We start from the raw sequence: 15,710 nt of genomic DNA on the forward strand, positions 1-15,710 counted from the left end.
CCTGTAATAGCTAGTCAGTAGTTAACCTGAGCCAATGGCCAAGCAGTTATAATTAAATTAAGCCTCTGTGTGTTGACTTGGGGTATGGTATACAGGTGGGAGAGATTTGTCCCGACTGCTGGCCAGCTGGGACACAGGAAAACTTTCAGCTAAGCTACACTTCTGACCTGCATTTAGATGGTCAGTGCTATTGGTCTTTTCTCAGTTATCTCTCAGAAATGGTTAATATTTTTTATTTTCCTGAATTCCTGAGTATATTTGACATGCTGATAGAGCTTTTCTGATGTATCAGATTTGGTCTGTGGACTTGGGATAGATGTGTGTAATTTTCATGATTTTGGCATGACTGAAGAAAATTTTCTCTGCATCTGAAGCATATAATTGCAAACTGTCTTATCTGTTGTTGGCTAAGTAAACAGGACCAATCTTTTGTTTGTTTGCCTATGTTGTTTCCTATCTGGCCCGGGTAGCATAGGAAGCAGATGGCTCTTAGTGTGATCACTTGCCTCCTTTTGTTGCAGCTGCATATGGAGGGCAGAAATCTGAGGCTCCTCTCTTATTTTTAGTCCAAAACACCTGGCACCTAGACAGTATTTAGTAACAATTGTTTTTCAGATGAAACTTTGGGGAAGATAACAAATGATTGTGGAAAATAGAGCAGTGATTATTAGGGTTTCTAAAACTGATGTGTAAAACCTCTTTCCCTAAGATTTATGTTGGGTTGAAGTTCAAGATTCATTCCTTTTATTGTAGACTCCTACATCTCAAGGTTTTGTGGGGAGGGGTATGGTTATTTCTCGAGAAGTTCATTAAGGACGCTATTGATGGGAAGTTTGAAGTACGAAAACCACCTAATAGTCCTTAAAGCTGGAGATGGGAATTTGCTAGTTTCTTTATGACAGGCATCATACAGCTCTTCTTTTTCTTTTTTTCTTCTTCTTTTTTCTTTTCTTTTCTTTTCTTTTCTTTTCTTTTCTTTTCTTTTCTTTTCTTTTCTTCTCTCTTTCTTTCTGTCTTTCTGTCTTTCTTTCTTTCTTTCTTTCTGTCTTTCTGTCTTTCTGTCTTTCTTTCTTTCTGTCTTTCTTTCTCTCTTTCTCTCTTTCTTTCTTTCTCTCTCTCTCTCTTTCTCTCTTTCTGTCTCTCTCTTTCATCTCCCAGAACGTAGCTAGAATGGTTGGCTGGGACGATGAGTGAGTTGTAACTAAGCTAATTAAAGGCTCTTGGTTTTGAAATTGTCAATCAGATACTGTTTATTCCTTAAAGGAGCTTTGGAAATTTGGAGGTGGAGACAGTCTTCAGAAGGCAGTGACTCCTGTAACGGTTCCCATACCTGTGCAAATTATTCTTTTTATACAGAAGTAATTTGTACTACAGATTCCTTCCTTTTAAATTTTGGGATTAGTCAGTTTTGTCGTTATTCCCATTATATGTTGCTAACTGGGACATACTTTACTTTTTCCTTCAAAAAGGTAAAAAACAGTGAGTGTACAGGAAGTTTAGTTTACGTTCACCATTGAGCAGTCTTTATTTTTAGTTAGGCAGTAAATGCCACACTGTGAGATGGCAAGACTCAGGTGTGTGTGTGTGTGTGTGTGTGTGTGTGTGTGTGTGTGTGTGAGAGAGAGAGAGAGAGAGAGAGAAATTATGTCACTGGTCTGACTTTCACTGTGCCCTGTGAGATGTTTTTATATTGGAAGCATGAAGAGTGTTTTTTTTTTTTTTTTTTTTTTTTTTTAAAGGTTTGATGGCTTCTCACAACTGCCTTTAACTCCAGTTCCAGGGGATTTAATACCCTGTTCTGATCTCTGTGGGTTCCTTCATGCAAGTGGTACACATAAACTCATGCAGGCATACATATATACATATACATATAAAAGTAAATAAGTAAACGAATAAAAGATTTTTGTTTTTATTTTAGGTCTGTCAGCATTTCCTTTATCTGTATATGTACACTACATGCATTCAACACCTTTGGAGCAGCATTAGATCCTTTTGGAACTGGAGTCCGGGCAGTTGGAAGCTGCCATACTGAGAACTGATCCTCTGGCAGAGCAGCAAGTGCTTCTAAATGTTGAGCCTTCTCTCCAGCTTCTTTTTTTTGGGGGGGGGGGGGCGGGGGAGACAGAGTCTCTCTGTGTACCCTCTGTTCTGGAGCTCACTCTGTAGACCAGGCAGCTTTGAACTCAGAAATCCACCTGCCCCTGCTTCCCGAGTTGCTGGGATTATGGGTGTAAACCACCACTGCCTGGTCCAGCTCTGATTTGACAAAAAGCAGTATGTTATAAGAGGAACATTTAAACATCAAGTAAAAACCTATTTGACACTCCCTTTTTTTCTTCTTTCTCCTAGCACTTTTGAACCGTTGGGGTTGTTGGAGTGGTTGGATTTTCCCTGGAATTGAGTGAGAAATTCAGAAGACTGAAGCCCAGGCTTACTGTCTACCTTTCACGGAGGCCTAGCCGTGAGAGGACAGAAGAAGGCACGTGGCGAATCATGACAGCTGACAAAGATAAAGACAAAGACAAAGAGAAGGACCGGGACCGGGACAGGGACCGAGAGAGAGAGAAAAGAGACAAAGCCAGAGAGAGTGAAAATGCCAGGCCTCGAAGGAGCTGTACTTTGGAAGGTGGAGCCAAAAATTATGCTGAGAGCGATCACAGTGAGGACGAAGACAATGACAACAACAGTGCCACCACAGAGGAGTCCACAAAGAAGAACAAGAAGAAACCGCCTAAAAAAAAGTCCCGCTATGAGAGGACGGACACTGGGGAGATAACATCATACATCACTGAGGATGACATCGTCTACAGACCAGGAGGTAAGAGCAGAGCAGTGGAGTCTGCACAGGGCTGGGGACAGATAGGAATAGACCTCCTTTATTGGTATGGAAGACCTGGAGTCCAGAAGAGTAGACGGTAGTTGAGGTAGCAAAATCAAGTCAGTGAACATGGAGCCCCTTTGAGTATGTTTGCCAGCTCTGTGCTTGTGTTCTCCCGGACCTGGCCCCTGTCTGCCTTGTGTTTCTGGATGACCTTGCTTCCTCCTGATGTTTGCTCTCTCACTCAGTTATACACGTAATAGTTTTTCCTCCTTTTCTTCTTCTTCTTCTTCTTCTTCTTCTTCTTCTTCTTCTTCTTCTTCTTCTTCTTCTTCTTCTTCATCTTCTTCCTTCTCCTCCTCCCAATGTGGTGGTATTATGTTCCCCGCAATATTGTGCACCCTAATAAATATATCTGGGGCCAGAGAACAGACAGCCACTAGAACAAAGCCAAAAATGGTGGCTAGAAAATGGGTCAGAGCAAGCCATAGCAGAAGTTGGGCGGTGGTGGTGCACGCCTTTAATCCCAGCATTTGGGAGGCAGAGCTAGCCCAATCTCTGAGTTCAAGGCCACTTTAGAAACAGCTAGGCTTGGTGACACAGCCTTTAATCCCAGAAACCCAGCCTTTAATCCCAGGGAGTGATGACAGAAAGTAGAAAGATAATATAAGGTGTGAAGACCAGGCACCAGAGTGAGTTTAGCATTTAGTTAGTTAAGCATTTGGCTGGTTTAGCGTTCAGGCTTTGGAGCAGCACAGTTCAGCTGAGAGCCAATAGGATGAGGATTCAGAAGCTTGCAGCCTGAGGAAACAGGATCAGCTGAGGAATTGGCGAGGTGAGATAGCTGTGGCTTGTTCTGCTTCTCTGACCTTCCAGCATTCACCCCAATAACTGGCCTCGGGTTTGATTTCATTAATAAGACCCTTTAAGAATTCATACTAAATCCCCCTCCTCCCCCTACCTCTCTCTCCTCCTTCCCCTCCCCCTCCCCCTCCCTTTCTTCTGCCTGCCCCCTTCTCCTCCCCCCCTCCTCCAAATTAGGCTTGCAGAAAGAATACATACATAGCAGGGACAGGTACCTTATGACTCTGGGGAACAAGATATTCTCTGTTGAAGTAGAATTGACCAGATCAGCAACTGGAGAGAGGTGTTTTGTTTGTGGGTTTTTTTCTTTTTCTTTTTTTGATTTTTTTGAGATAAGGTCTTATTACTTTGTGCTGGCTGTCTTGGAATTCACTGTAGACCAGACTGACCTCAGATTCAGAGAGTTACCTGTCTTTCCCTCCCAAGTGCTGGGACTAAAGGCGTATACCACTAACTCCCAGTTGAAAAGAGATTTCTTTAAATGGCTGTCAGTGCAAATTTATCACTCCCAGGTAAACCTTTACCAAGGTAGTGAGCAGCTCACCAGTCAGCGGCAACAGGACGGAAACTGAATTCCTGTGTTCTGTATCCCTTGCAGTAGATGTAATCTGGCCATCACTGCACTGAACCTTATGGCTTTGCTCAGGGAGAGTCAGACCAGCATGTAAATAAGAGGGATACATTAAAGGGATGCAGAAGCCACGGAAACCAGCAAAGCCTGTGCTCATTGGGTGATTCACCACGAGTTCCACTAGTCTTTGAGACCCTGTCTGTTTCAGAAACCTACCTACCAACCAGAGAGAGACCCTCCGCCTTTCTTAAAGAAGCTGATAGAACTATCATAATCATTTTATTGAATTGTTAACACTGCTAAGCCATGAGAAGAATTTCATGGGAAGTAATAATCAACACACTGGAGTCTCACCCAGGTTGAAGTTTTTCCAACAACAGGATTAAAGGATGCCACTATGTCATTAACCTAGCACAGTCATTTCACTGAGAACTCAGCTTCTGATTTATTTGTATAAAGTTTCACATTTTGAGGGAGCCATATAGGATTTGGTTTTGATTTTTCAGAAAATAGTCAATATTACACAAAGTCCTGTTATAGCTGTGATTTCCTTGGTTGACAGTTGAGAGAAGAGGTGTGTGGTGTGTGTGGAACTGTCAGTGGTGAGGCCTTAGAGGACTTGCAGATCTGCTGGAGCATCCGTCCCTGCAGGGTCCAGTGCTGTGCATGCTTCCCTTTGATTTAGACTCTGTAATGGGCCACAAGGCTGTCTCAGCTGCCTAGTATTGGTTGCAGTATTAAGGCCACTCCACGTAGTTAAAAGGAAGGTTTATTTTGTGGGGTAACTTACAAGTAAAGGGATAGGTTACAGGGTTCAGGAAAAGTGTAGTGCAGTCCGCCAGTGTTCTCTGGAGAACTCTGCTTGGTCTACCTCCAGGGTTCAGGGTCCAGGAACCAAGAGAGCCAGCCCGTCTGGATCTCAGGTCTTAAGGGCTTCTGTCTCGGCCCGCCTTGTAGGCGTGACAATTACTAAAACCTCAATGGGGGTTGTACTTCTAGGTCAAAGCTGGAACAGCTTCCCACTACAGCCCAGTCTTCCAGACCATTACCACTTTGTTCACTGAGGACCTGTTTAATTTAGGGTGTTTTTTGTGTTTACTTATATCTTTGCTTTGGTTTGGTTTTAGGAGACAGGGTCTGGTAAGCATTGACTGACTTGGAAAGCACCCTGTCACCAGCCCAGTGGTCTTAAACCTGTGATCTCTCGTTTGATCCTGAAAGCAGGGACTACAGATGTGCATCACAGTGCTGGGCGGCCCATGTGGTTGTTAATTTCAAGAAAGGAATAATGTGTTGTTAGAGTCGATTATCATTCACAGTTAGAAGTTGTACTGTTCTCCTTTTCTAGAAACAACCGTTTAGTGTGTTGATGGGGATGCACTATTGGAGTCATTGCCAGCTGTGGTGTGCAGTGTCAAATGCCAGCCCTGCTCATCACACATAATATGGAATCTCCCTTTGGTGTCACTAGGGACATTTCAGTATGTTAGGAGTCAGGTGCTAATGGGAAATGCTGCTCAGACTGTCCCCTCACAAGTGGTGGGTAATTAGTTAACTGAGAAGTTCTACAGCCAAGAAAACCTCTGATACTGAACAGCACCTGTCTCTGCTGTTTATGGACTGTGACAGTCTTTGCTGCTATCTCTAAGGATGGAACTTGGAGGAAATGTGTTAGGCAAATGGTGGCTACCTTTATAGCTTGATAGAAATTCTCCTCCTTGATAGTCTCAAAGAAATGTGGGAGAAGATCATTAGGGCTCATTTACAGAACAGCTGGCTCTTCTAAAGTACTTTGGGAGTGTTATTTATACCCTCCCCAAGTGCCTACATCTATGGATGCTCAAGTCACTTTTCTTTTTTGCACAGTGCTTAGGATTCAACACAAGGTTTCACACATGTTAAGCAAGTGCTCTACTGCTGGTTCATATCCCCAGCCTCTCCAGTCTCTTGTATAAAAATGTATAGCATTGCATATAACCTGTGCACACATCTCATATTCTGCAGTTATTGATAAGTCACTACAGATTCTTAGTGGGTAGAAATGCTGTTCTGTCGTTGTGTTATGACTGACACAGTTCTTTTTCTCTAGTGTAGCCCTGGCTGCCCTGGAACTTGCTCTGTAGACCAGGTTGGTGTCGTGCGCCACCATGCCCAGCTTCTAATTATTTTTGATTGGTGCTTGGAGTCACAGATGTAGAATTAGTTAATGCACAGAGCTGAGTAGAGTGCCTGAATTGTTTGGAGATACTGTGATTGTGCTCATGGGCACAGTGAGTATGTGCTTGCCTTTGACCTGCTGAGTGGCTTCTGTTGAGTGATCTGGATGCTAATATTTAAAGCTAAATGACTTAGCTACCTTTCCCAAATAATTTCTAAGGGGAGGTTTGCTAACTATTGCCCATTCTTCAGGTTCATTATAAAACTGAAAAGTCAAGAGTAGGTTTCTATGACTAGATTCCCAGATGGACATTCATATCAGACTCCGTCCCACCACTGCTGCCTCTGCCTTTCCTTACTGGTGTCTCAATGTCTCTGTCTCTGTTCTGTGTTGTCTTTGTAGAGGGAATTGAACTTGGAGTCTTTTACTCTACTACAGTCTGAGCTCTTCTTAAAAAATTGTAGTTTCAAGTCAGAGTCCCACTGAGTTCCTGAACAAGACTTGAACTTGTGACTATCCTGCCTCAATCTCTTGAGCAGCTGGGCCCTAGAGCATGTGCTACTTACTGTGCATATTTGTCCTTTTCTCCCTTCTTATTTTTCAAGACATTCTTATGTAGTCCAGCCTGGCTTTTAATTGTTTCTGTGTGGTTGAGGATGATTCTTGATCCTCCTGCCTTCATTTTAAGCACAGAAAATACAGGCATGGTTCCTTAGCTGACTCTCAAACATTTAGGACCTTTAGAGAATATTACAAGAGAGGTCTTCTAGGGATTGGTAGTTTTGGACAGATATGTAAATGGACTGTAATATGTGGAAAATTTTGAATTTAGGTATCTCCCAAAGTGTTATTAGGAAAGAGCCCTGTAGTTGGGAGGTGGTGGCGCACACGTTTAATCTCAGGACTTGGGAAGCAGAGGCAGGTGAATCTCTATGAATTCCAGAGCAGCTAGGACTACATAGTGAGACGTTGTCTCAAGCCAGCCAGCCAGCCAACAACCAGCGAACCACAGATGAGTTCTGCAGTGGTTCTTTGAGGAGAGGCTTTTGTGTTCCTTGCTCCAAGGGGCCCGTTCTCTTCAGGTTATTAGAGTTTGTGCGGTGTCCTATATAGAACTACTTTTGCATCTGTTCTTCGTCTGAGCAGTCACTTTTGCTCTGTCTTTAGGAGCTCGGTGAGCTCCTGTTGATACCACTGCCCACGCCACTTCTGTCCAGTGGACACTGTAGCCTCCTTATCTTAGTCCTTAACCTTTTATTAGCTCGGTGGCATTGGCTTTGCATTCCCAGGCTTGTCACACTTCCTTAATAGATGTGGGTGTGTGTGTGTGTGGGTCTGTCTGTCTGTCTATATTCCTTTTAAAACTTAATAGTAATTTTGTTTACTTGTATTTGTTCTTTTATCAATAAAAACTTTGGAGTCAGATGTTGGTTGTTTCTGCTCTTTGGGAGGCCTGCCACCTAGCTCCTAAGTAAATCACACACGGAGACTTATTCTTACTTATATATGCCCTGCCTTAGCTTGGCTTGTTTCTAGCAAGCTTTTCTGAATTTAAATTATTCCTGCTACCTTTTGCCTTTTTCACTTTTCTTACTTATGTATATCTTTCTTTTTTTAAAAAAAATAATTTATTTTTGTTTTATGTGCATTGGTGTTTTGCCTGCTTGTATGTCTGTGTGAGGGTGTCTGATCTTGGAGTTACAGACAGCTGTGAGCTGCCATGTCGGTGCTGGGAATTGAACTATCTGGAAGAAAAGCGGGTGCTCTTAACTGCGAAGCCATCTCTCCAGCCCATCTATCTTACTTTCACACTTGCTCTATGGTTTGCTGTTTGGTTGGGTGGCTGGCCCCTAGCATCCTCCTCTCCTTGTTCTCTCATGCTTCTTTCCCCTCCCAGATTTCTCCTTCTATTTCTTCTCTCTTCCTGCCAGCCCCATCTATCCTTTCTCCTGCCTTGCTGTTGGCCATTCAGTTCTTCATTAGTCCATCAGGTGCTTTACACAGGCACAGTAACACAGCTTCCCACAGTTACACAAATGCAACAGAAAAGAACACAACACATCTTTGCATCATTAAACAAATGCTCCACAGCATAAACAAATGTAACACACCTTAAAATAATATTCTACAGTCAGATGGGGTAAAAATCTGATTGATCAGAGAAGTGTGGTGGTGTAGTGACCAATGACCTCCTCTCTCTCCCCTTCCTCAATCCAAATGGGCTGAGCACCTTTCTGAGCACCTCCCTGCTACTTCCTGTGACTCTCTGTATGGCCTGGGTCCTCCAAAATCTCTGTGGCTAATTTTGGTCAACTGGTAGGTAGCTCTTCCCTCTGATTGAAGGTAAACTTTATTAGCAGTTCCTGAGTGTCAGAGTGTGATCAAAATAGCCCACAACAGAGGTGTGTAATTAAATTGGGAATAATCCAAATGAGGCCCATTTTAATAAAAAAACATGCCTTTAATTCAAGGGGAATCTCTGTGAGTTCCAGGCCAGCCTGGTCTACAGAGTAAGTTCCAAGATAGAGAAACCCTGTCTCTAAAAACAAAAACAAACCAAACCACCCAAAACCAAACAAAACCCACAGAACTTTAGGAAGTTAAATGAATACAAAAGTATAATATTATATGATTCTTTTAGTGCAACATTTCAAAAGAGGCCCAAGTAATCTTGGAGGTCAGGAGAAAGGTAGGTTATGGGCTATGTATGGTATGTGGCTTAGCATGAGAGGAGCTGCCAGGCTTCTGACCATGCATTGTTTTGTTGGTGGTGCTTACATGAATTTGTCCACTCTTTGAAATTTTATTACACTTACCCTTTTTATACATACTTAGTACTTCAATGAAATGCTTGCCACCCTTCATCTCCGAAAGACTGAACTGCTGCTGGGATTACAAGTATGCAGCACTTCACTTTACTATAGATCTTACTCCTACTTGGGAGAAATCGTAGAGGTAGTGTAGTTTACTAGGCTTTCAGTAGCAAAGCACTGAATGGTTTAAACAGCAGGCTCCAAGATGTGGAGGCTAGGAGCCCAAGATTGGTGAGCTTGGCAAGGCCATGTTCCCCTGAAAGAACTAGGAAGAAGCTGTTCTAAGCCTCAATCCTGTCTGCATGTTTTGGTGTCTGTCCATACTCCTCCCTTTTATAAGGATACCCTCAACTTCACTCATTACGCCTGCAGCTTCTCTGCTCTTAAATCCACCTTCTGTAGTACCTGGGGGTCAGGATCTAAATACATTGATAGGGTGGGCAGTCAGGAAGAGCTTTGTTGTTAGGGAGACCTGTTGCTAGAGTTTTCCTGCCTGGCCCACAGTCAGGACAAATCTCTCTTACCAGCCAGTCCCACAGACGCTCAGACCCAACCAAGAAAGTACACAGAAACTTATATTGCTTATAAACTGTATGGCCGTGGCAGGCTGCTTGTTATCTACCTTTTCTATCTTAAATTAACCCATTTCTGTTAATCTATACTTTGCCACATGGCGTGTGGCTTACCAGTGTCTTTACATGTTGCTTCTCATGGCGGCGGCTAGTGGTGTCTCTCCCCAGCCTTCTACATCCCAGCATTCTCTTCTCTCTTGTCCCGCCTACACTTCCTGCCTGACCACTGGCCAATCAGAACTTTATTTACATAGAGCGATATCCACAGCACTTCCCCTTTTCTTTTTTTTTTTAAGGAAGGTTTTAACTTTTACATAGTACAATTACATATAACAAAACAATTATCAAGCAAGAATTACAGTTACAATATTAAAGAAGATATCCTATCTATCTTATATTTATGAGTCTAAGGTTGTATATCTCACTTATATTTTATCATAAGTGAGGAAATTATAACTATCTAGTCTTCAACCACATCAAAGACCTCAGAAGGATATAATATTACCTGAGAACTGGGAGAAGGATGCAAGCATTTTTTGGGAGTCTTACAAGAGTAGACAGAGACAGCTTCATTTAATGTTCCTTTGTAAAGTTGGGGCATCTGTCTTTAGCTCACAGGGATAGAGTCTCTCGGTCACTTTTTTTAGTGTCCTGTAGAATGTCTGGCAGTTTCCTCTGCGAAGCAGGAACCTGAAGGACCATTTTGTCAAGCCAAGTTCAGTGGTCACCTTTCTATGGGTCCTGCATGTCCAGTTGATCAAGCAGTCCAGGCAAGAACAGTTTTTTGCCCAAATGGCTATTTTTGCCAACGTGAAGATAAGATATGAAGTGTCTTTAATGCCCATCCTCCTCTCTGAAGTAAATCGGTGCTGCCAGGAGCAGACATGTCTCACTGTCCAGAAAGTCTAAATTTAAAAAATATTTTAAATGCCATATTCTGAAGGTCTTTGAAGTATTTGAAGATTATCTATCTATCTGAAATATCTCTATGTATACTCAGAAAACTTAACTAACATGGCTATGAGTATGATTATCACAGATGATTAATTATGAATCTACTTTTAATTATCCATTACAATTTTAAATGAGCTATACAAATATAATACCTTAAACACGAGTAGAAATATATACATAGCATAACAAAATTAACTTTAAGTTTGTATCAATAGACTAAAATCTATACTAATGTAAGACATTTTAAAAAAGTTGTTGCTCTTTAGAAGTAAGTTCATTAATCTACCCTTTCATCCTATTATATCTATATCAGAGACCCATGTTTAAGTGATACAGATTCATCTTGCAGCTGTGTCTTGAACTGTTGGGGGAAATCCATTGGTTTGTTTGTTTTGTTTTTAATATATTATTATTGCTATTATTGGAGGAGGCTCATGTGTCACATGTGTGAGGAGGTTGGAGGACAACTCTTGGAAACAGTTCTATCCTCCCCATAGTGCCAGGGGCCAAACTCAAGTTTTCACACTTAGACACGTTCTTAAAGCCTGCTTGGCCATCTTACTGGCTCCATTTCCTATTCTTAATCACATTTTAATGTACGTTTACTCATATATCACATTAACTAACTTTTATTTCTCCTGTTTCTACTGAAATTTCACATTATTTCTTTTAGTGTGGATTAGGAAGTTCTTCAAATCCTGTGCGTGTAAAAGAATATTCTTTATTGGATTAAAAATGAGTTTTATCTATAAGGGTAAATGAAATAAGAACTGCCATTTAAAGCTATTAAAATTAAAAGGAGAAATGCCAGGAAATTTCAAAGTTTGATTTCATAAGGAAAGTCAAGTGACTGCCTGTCTCAGGGGCTCAGTTCTTAAAGTGGTGCACGCCTTTAATCCCAGCTCTCTGGAGGCTGAGCCAGGTGGATCTCAGAGATCTAGGACAGGCATCAAAACTACACAGAAAAACCCTGTGGCGGGGGGCAGTCCTGGTGGACTGAATCAGTATTTTACTTGATGAAATTCTCAGGTGATTTAAATTCACGTTAAGTTTTGAGAATCATTGATCTGAGCCATTGTTTCCTAGCCTTCCTTCAATTAATGTTTTATTATTTTGAGAGCCAACAAGGATCAGCATCCCAGTGTGTTTGTCATTTGCTTGTAGCCAAGTAGGTTTTCAATGAAAGCAAAACAAAACAAAATGGATTCCAGGTGAGCCACCCCCGTTACCTAGGCTCAGTAGGCTTACTTCAGACTTCTGATTGCCCATCTCCACTTCCTGCATTCAGGTATTTCCTCAAATGTCACCATTTTTTAAGAGGGAATGCCTACCACAGAGCGGGATTTTTTTTCTTTTTTCTTTCTCTCTCTCTCTCTCTTTTTTTTTTTTTTTTAGAAAACAGGAAACTATCATTTCATGTCTTGAAACTTGGTTTTGTTTTTGTTTTTTTGTTTTGTTTTTTGAGTTAGAGTTTCTCTGTAGACCATGATGGCCTTGAACTCACAGAGATCCACCAGGCTCTGCCTCCCAAGTGCTGGGATTAAAGATGTGCACCACTGCTGCCCAGCTTGGTTTTGTTTTTTAAAGATTTATATTTACTTTTAATTTTCTGGGTATGAGTGTTTTCCCTGCATGCATATACATGTGCCAGGTGAGTGTAGTGCCCTTAGAGGTTATAAGAGGGCATCAGATTCCCTGGAACTGGAACTACAGATATCCATGAGCTGCCTGCCATATGGGTGCTGGGAACAAAACTTAGGTCCTCTGCAAGAGCAGCCAGTGCTCTCAACTGATGGACAGTCACTCCAATCTCCAATTTCCTGGCTTGGGATTTTGGAGTGGACTATATATAATACGATAATAGTTAAAAAGCAGCAAATGGGCTGGGCAGTGGTGGCACATGCCTTTAATCTCAGCACTTGGGAGACAGAGCCAGGTGGATCTCTGTGAGTTCGAGGCCAGCTTGGTCTACAGAGTGAGTTCCAGGATAGGCTCCAAAACTACACAGAGAATCCCTGTCTGGGGAAGAGGGAGGGCAGCAAATGGAACCAACTTAGCATGCAGAGGATACTGGGGTTCTTTTGTTAGGATCTCCATGCTGGCTAGTCAAATCAGTCTCCTGGTCTGTGACAGACAGCACCCCAGTCATAGTAGACCGATTTGTATCTACTTAGTGTCTAATTGGACTGAGATCTCCTGCAGTTATGTGAAATCCTTGGCCACTTTGCTTACTGAACAAGAGTTTGAACTCCTAAGCTCTGGAGGTTCAGCTTTTGTTGGCTCAATTAATTGTTAAATGTTCCCTTTATTATAAATATACTTTTATGCTGTGCTTTGTGGTAGCTGAGGAAATTGCTGAAAGACTTGTTTAATCTGTCATATACTGTCAGTTTTGTTTAAAAAAAAAAAAACTTTCATAGGAAACTGTTTTGATTTGGATCGGCATGGTAGTATTTGAGTTGGATAAGGTCATTGAAATTGAAATGCAGGAATTTGGCCCTGCTCTCGACAGAGACTGGCTTGAGTTCGGTATTGAACCTGTGCTTGCCGTCTTTCCAGATACTGTCTTCTGTTTACTCTGCCAGCTGAGGAAATTAGACTTTACAACTAAAACATTGTCTATGAATGTAAAACTGGAAGGGTGTGTTTATTATATTGGTTGAGTTTCTTTAAAATGTACATGAACAAGAGTGATTTTTTTTTTTTTGAAGGATTTAAACATTCCATAGCAAATGCTTTTGTGAATAAATTTTGTCTTGGAGATATCTATATCCTAAATGCTGGAAACATTTAAAAAATGACTATTTCTACATTTTAGCATAAAATTGATAGTGGATTTTTAAGAAATTTATTAGTTTTTTGTAGTAGGTTGTTTTATTATCATAAAACCATTGAAGGCAAAGTTATTAGTTGGCTCTTCTGAGGGAAAGTTTTTTTTTTTTTTTTTTTTTTTTTTTGGCTGGGGGGGAGCTGAGGATCGAACCCAGGGCCTTGTGCTTGCTAGGCAAGCGCTCTACCATTGAGCTAAATCCCCCAAACCTCCCCACCCCCACCTTTGGGGGGGTTTCTCTGTGTAGCTTTGCACCTTTCCTGGAACTCACTCTGTAGCCCAGGCTAGCCTCGAACTCACAGAGATCCGCCTGGCTCTGTTTCCTGAGTGCTGGGATTAAAGGCATGTGCCACCACCGCCCAGAAAGTTTTAAAATACATGAAAATTATTAAACTTCTGAAGTCGCTTTACCAAGTATATTGAATTAATAAATAATATCCAAGAAATTTCCCATCAGTAGTCCCTGTGCTTTTCTGGAAGGTACATCTATGAATTCCCTCTTGGAACTGATTCATACAAAAGTGGATAAGGGAGGATAGTGGTTCAAGTCAGCACCTGTGCTAGCCCATGGATAGGAGAAATTGCCACCCATTATTGCTGCCTATGAGCCTTTGGGGTGGACTCTGGGAACTTGACTTAGCTGGTGTCTTTTTGAGGAAGGAGTTGTCAGCTTTGCTGTGTCTGGTTGCATCTGGTTTCATCTTCCTCTGGAGGCTGGTCCTAATCCTGGCCGAAGGTAACAAATGGTTTGTGCTATCCAGTCACACTACTTCAATACTTTCGTCATTTTAACCCGGGCACGCTGTTTTCTTTTGCTTGGTTTTGTTTTCCCAATACAGGGTTTCCTGGTGTAGTTCATGCTGTCATGGAATTTGCTTTGTAGCTAGGCTGGCCTCAGACTCAAAGATCCACCTGTCTTTGAAGTGCTGGGATTAAAGGTGTATGCCTCTTCACCCGGCTTTATGGTTTGGAGTTTGTTTTGTTTGTTTGTTTGTTTGTTTGTTGGAGACAGGGTCCTAGAAATCACTCTGTAGACTAGGCCTCCAACTCAGAGATTCACCTGCCTCTGCCTCCTGAGTGCTGGGATCAAAGGTGTGCCAGTAGCCAGGCCAATGTTCTATTTTTTTTTAAAATGCCCTCTCTAGGAGGATCATCTGTTCCTAGGTTTCTCTCTCTCTCTCTCTTTTTTTTTTCTTTTCAGAGCTGAGAACTGAACCCAGGGCCTTGTGCTTGTGCTCTACCACTGAGCTAAATCCCCAACCCATCCTAAGTTTCTCTTAAACTTAAAAAGTTCAGCACTTTTTCGCAAAGTTGTGTTCTGGATGCTATTCTTGACTAATTTAAATATTGTCCTATTTAATAGCAATGTAACAATATCTGCGTGAAGCACTGAAGCTTTGGGTTGGTTTTGGGGGGGATTGTCAACTGGCCTGTGTCTTCAGCTGGTTACTTCACTGTGTGTGGCTGTGGTTCTCCTCGGCCTCTGAGATTCCCATTAATACAGTGGTTTTCAAGCTCCTTGGAAGGATAGAAAGAGTAGACATCCCTTTCCAAGATTCTGTTCCTGGAAGTTGGTGTAGTATAGGTCAGCTTTTTTTCTGTGGCCTGAACTTAGCCCTATGAGCAACCCAGCTCGCCTTTTGGGAGCCTGAGAAGAGGCCCTCTACCCAGCTAACAGCATGCTCTGCCACTGAGGGAAGAGAAGAATGAGCTGTGGGTTCACCAGCAGTCTGCTGCAGAGACTAACAAGTACAACTGAATTACTGAGACGTAACCAGTTCTTCCGTTTCTGGTTCTTATATTAAATTGTAAACTTGTCAAAGGAAGTCTCTTTAATTTCTTTTTCTTTATTCTCAGACAGTTTCATGAAGCTCAGGCTGACATTTGAACTCTTTATGTAGCTGAGGATGACTGTGAACTTCTGAGTCTCCTGCCTCTGCTTCCTGAATGCTGGGATTCCTGGTGTGTGTTACCACATTTGCTTTTATGTAGTACTGGGAATCATACCCAGGGCTTCATGCCAGGGAGGCAGGTACTCTGCCATCTGAGCTACATTTCTATTTTTATTCACTCTATTCTTTCCAGCTCTTACAGGAACAGTGTTGAGTGTTCCCAAGTTTATGATTCTGT

The 15,710-nt window shown here is 42.0% G+C and overlaps 1 protein-coding gene across 5 annotated transcripts in view; it reads left to right on the forward strand.

Moving 5' to 3' along the window:
* Rere (arginine-glutamic acid dipeptide repeats) overlaps positions 1 to 15,710 on the forward strand; it is a 376,646-nt gene that overhangs the window by 138,342 nt on the left and 222,594 nt on the right. For all 5 annotated transcript variants that reach the window (XM_036177343.1, XM_036177344.1, XM_036177345.1 and 2 more), the window contains exon 2: positions 2,350 to 2,818. In XM_036177343.1, the coding sequence (XP_036033236.1) occupies positions 2,494 to 2,818 (325 nt within the window). In that variant the 5' untranslated portion in view covers positions 2,350 to 2,493. The remainder of the gene's footprint in view (positions 1 to 2,349; positions 2,819 to 15,710) is intronic.

This window comes from Onychomys torridus, chromosome 2 (genome assembly GCF_903995425.1).
Source record: "Onychomys torridus chromosome 2, mOncTor1.1, whole genome shotgun sequence".
In the NCBI taxonomy this organism is placed as follows: domain Eukaryota; kingdom Metazoa; phylum Chordata; class Mammalia; order Rodentia; family Cricetidae; genus Onychomys; species Onychomys torridus.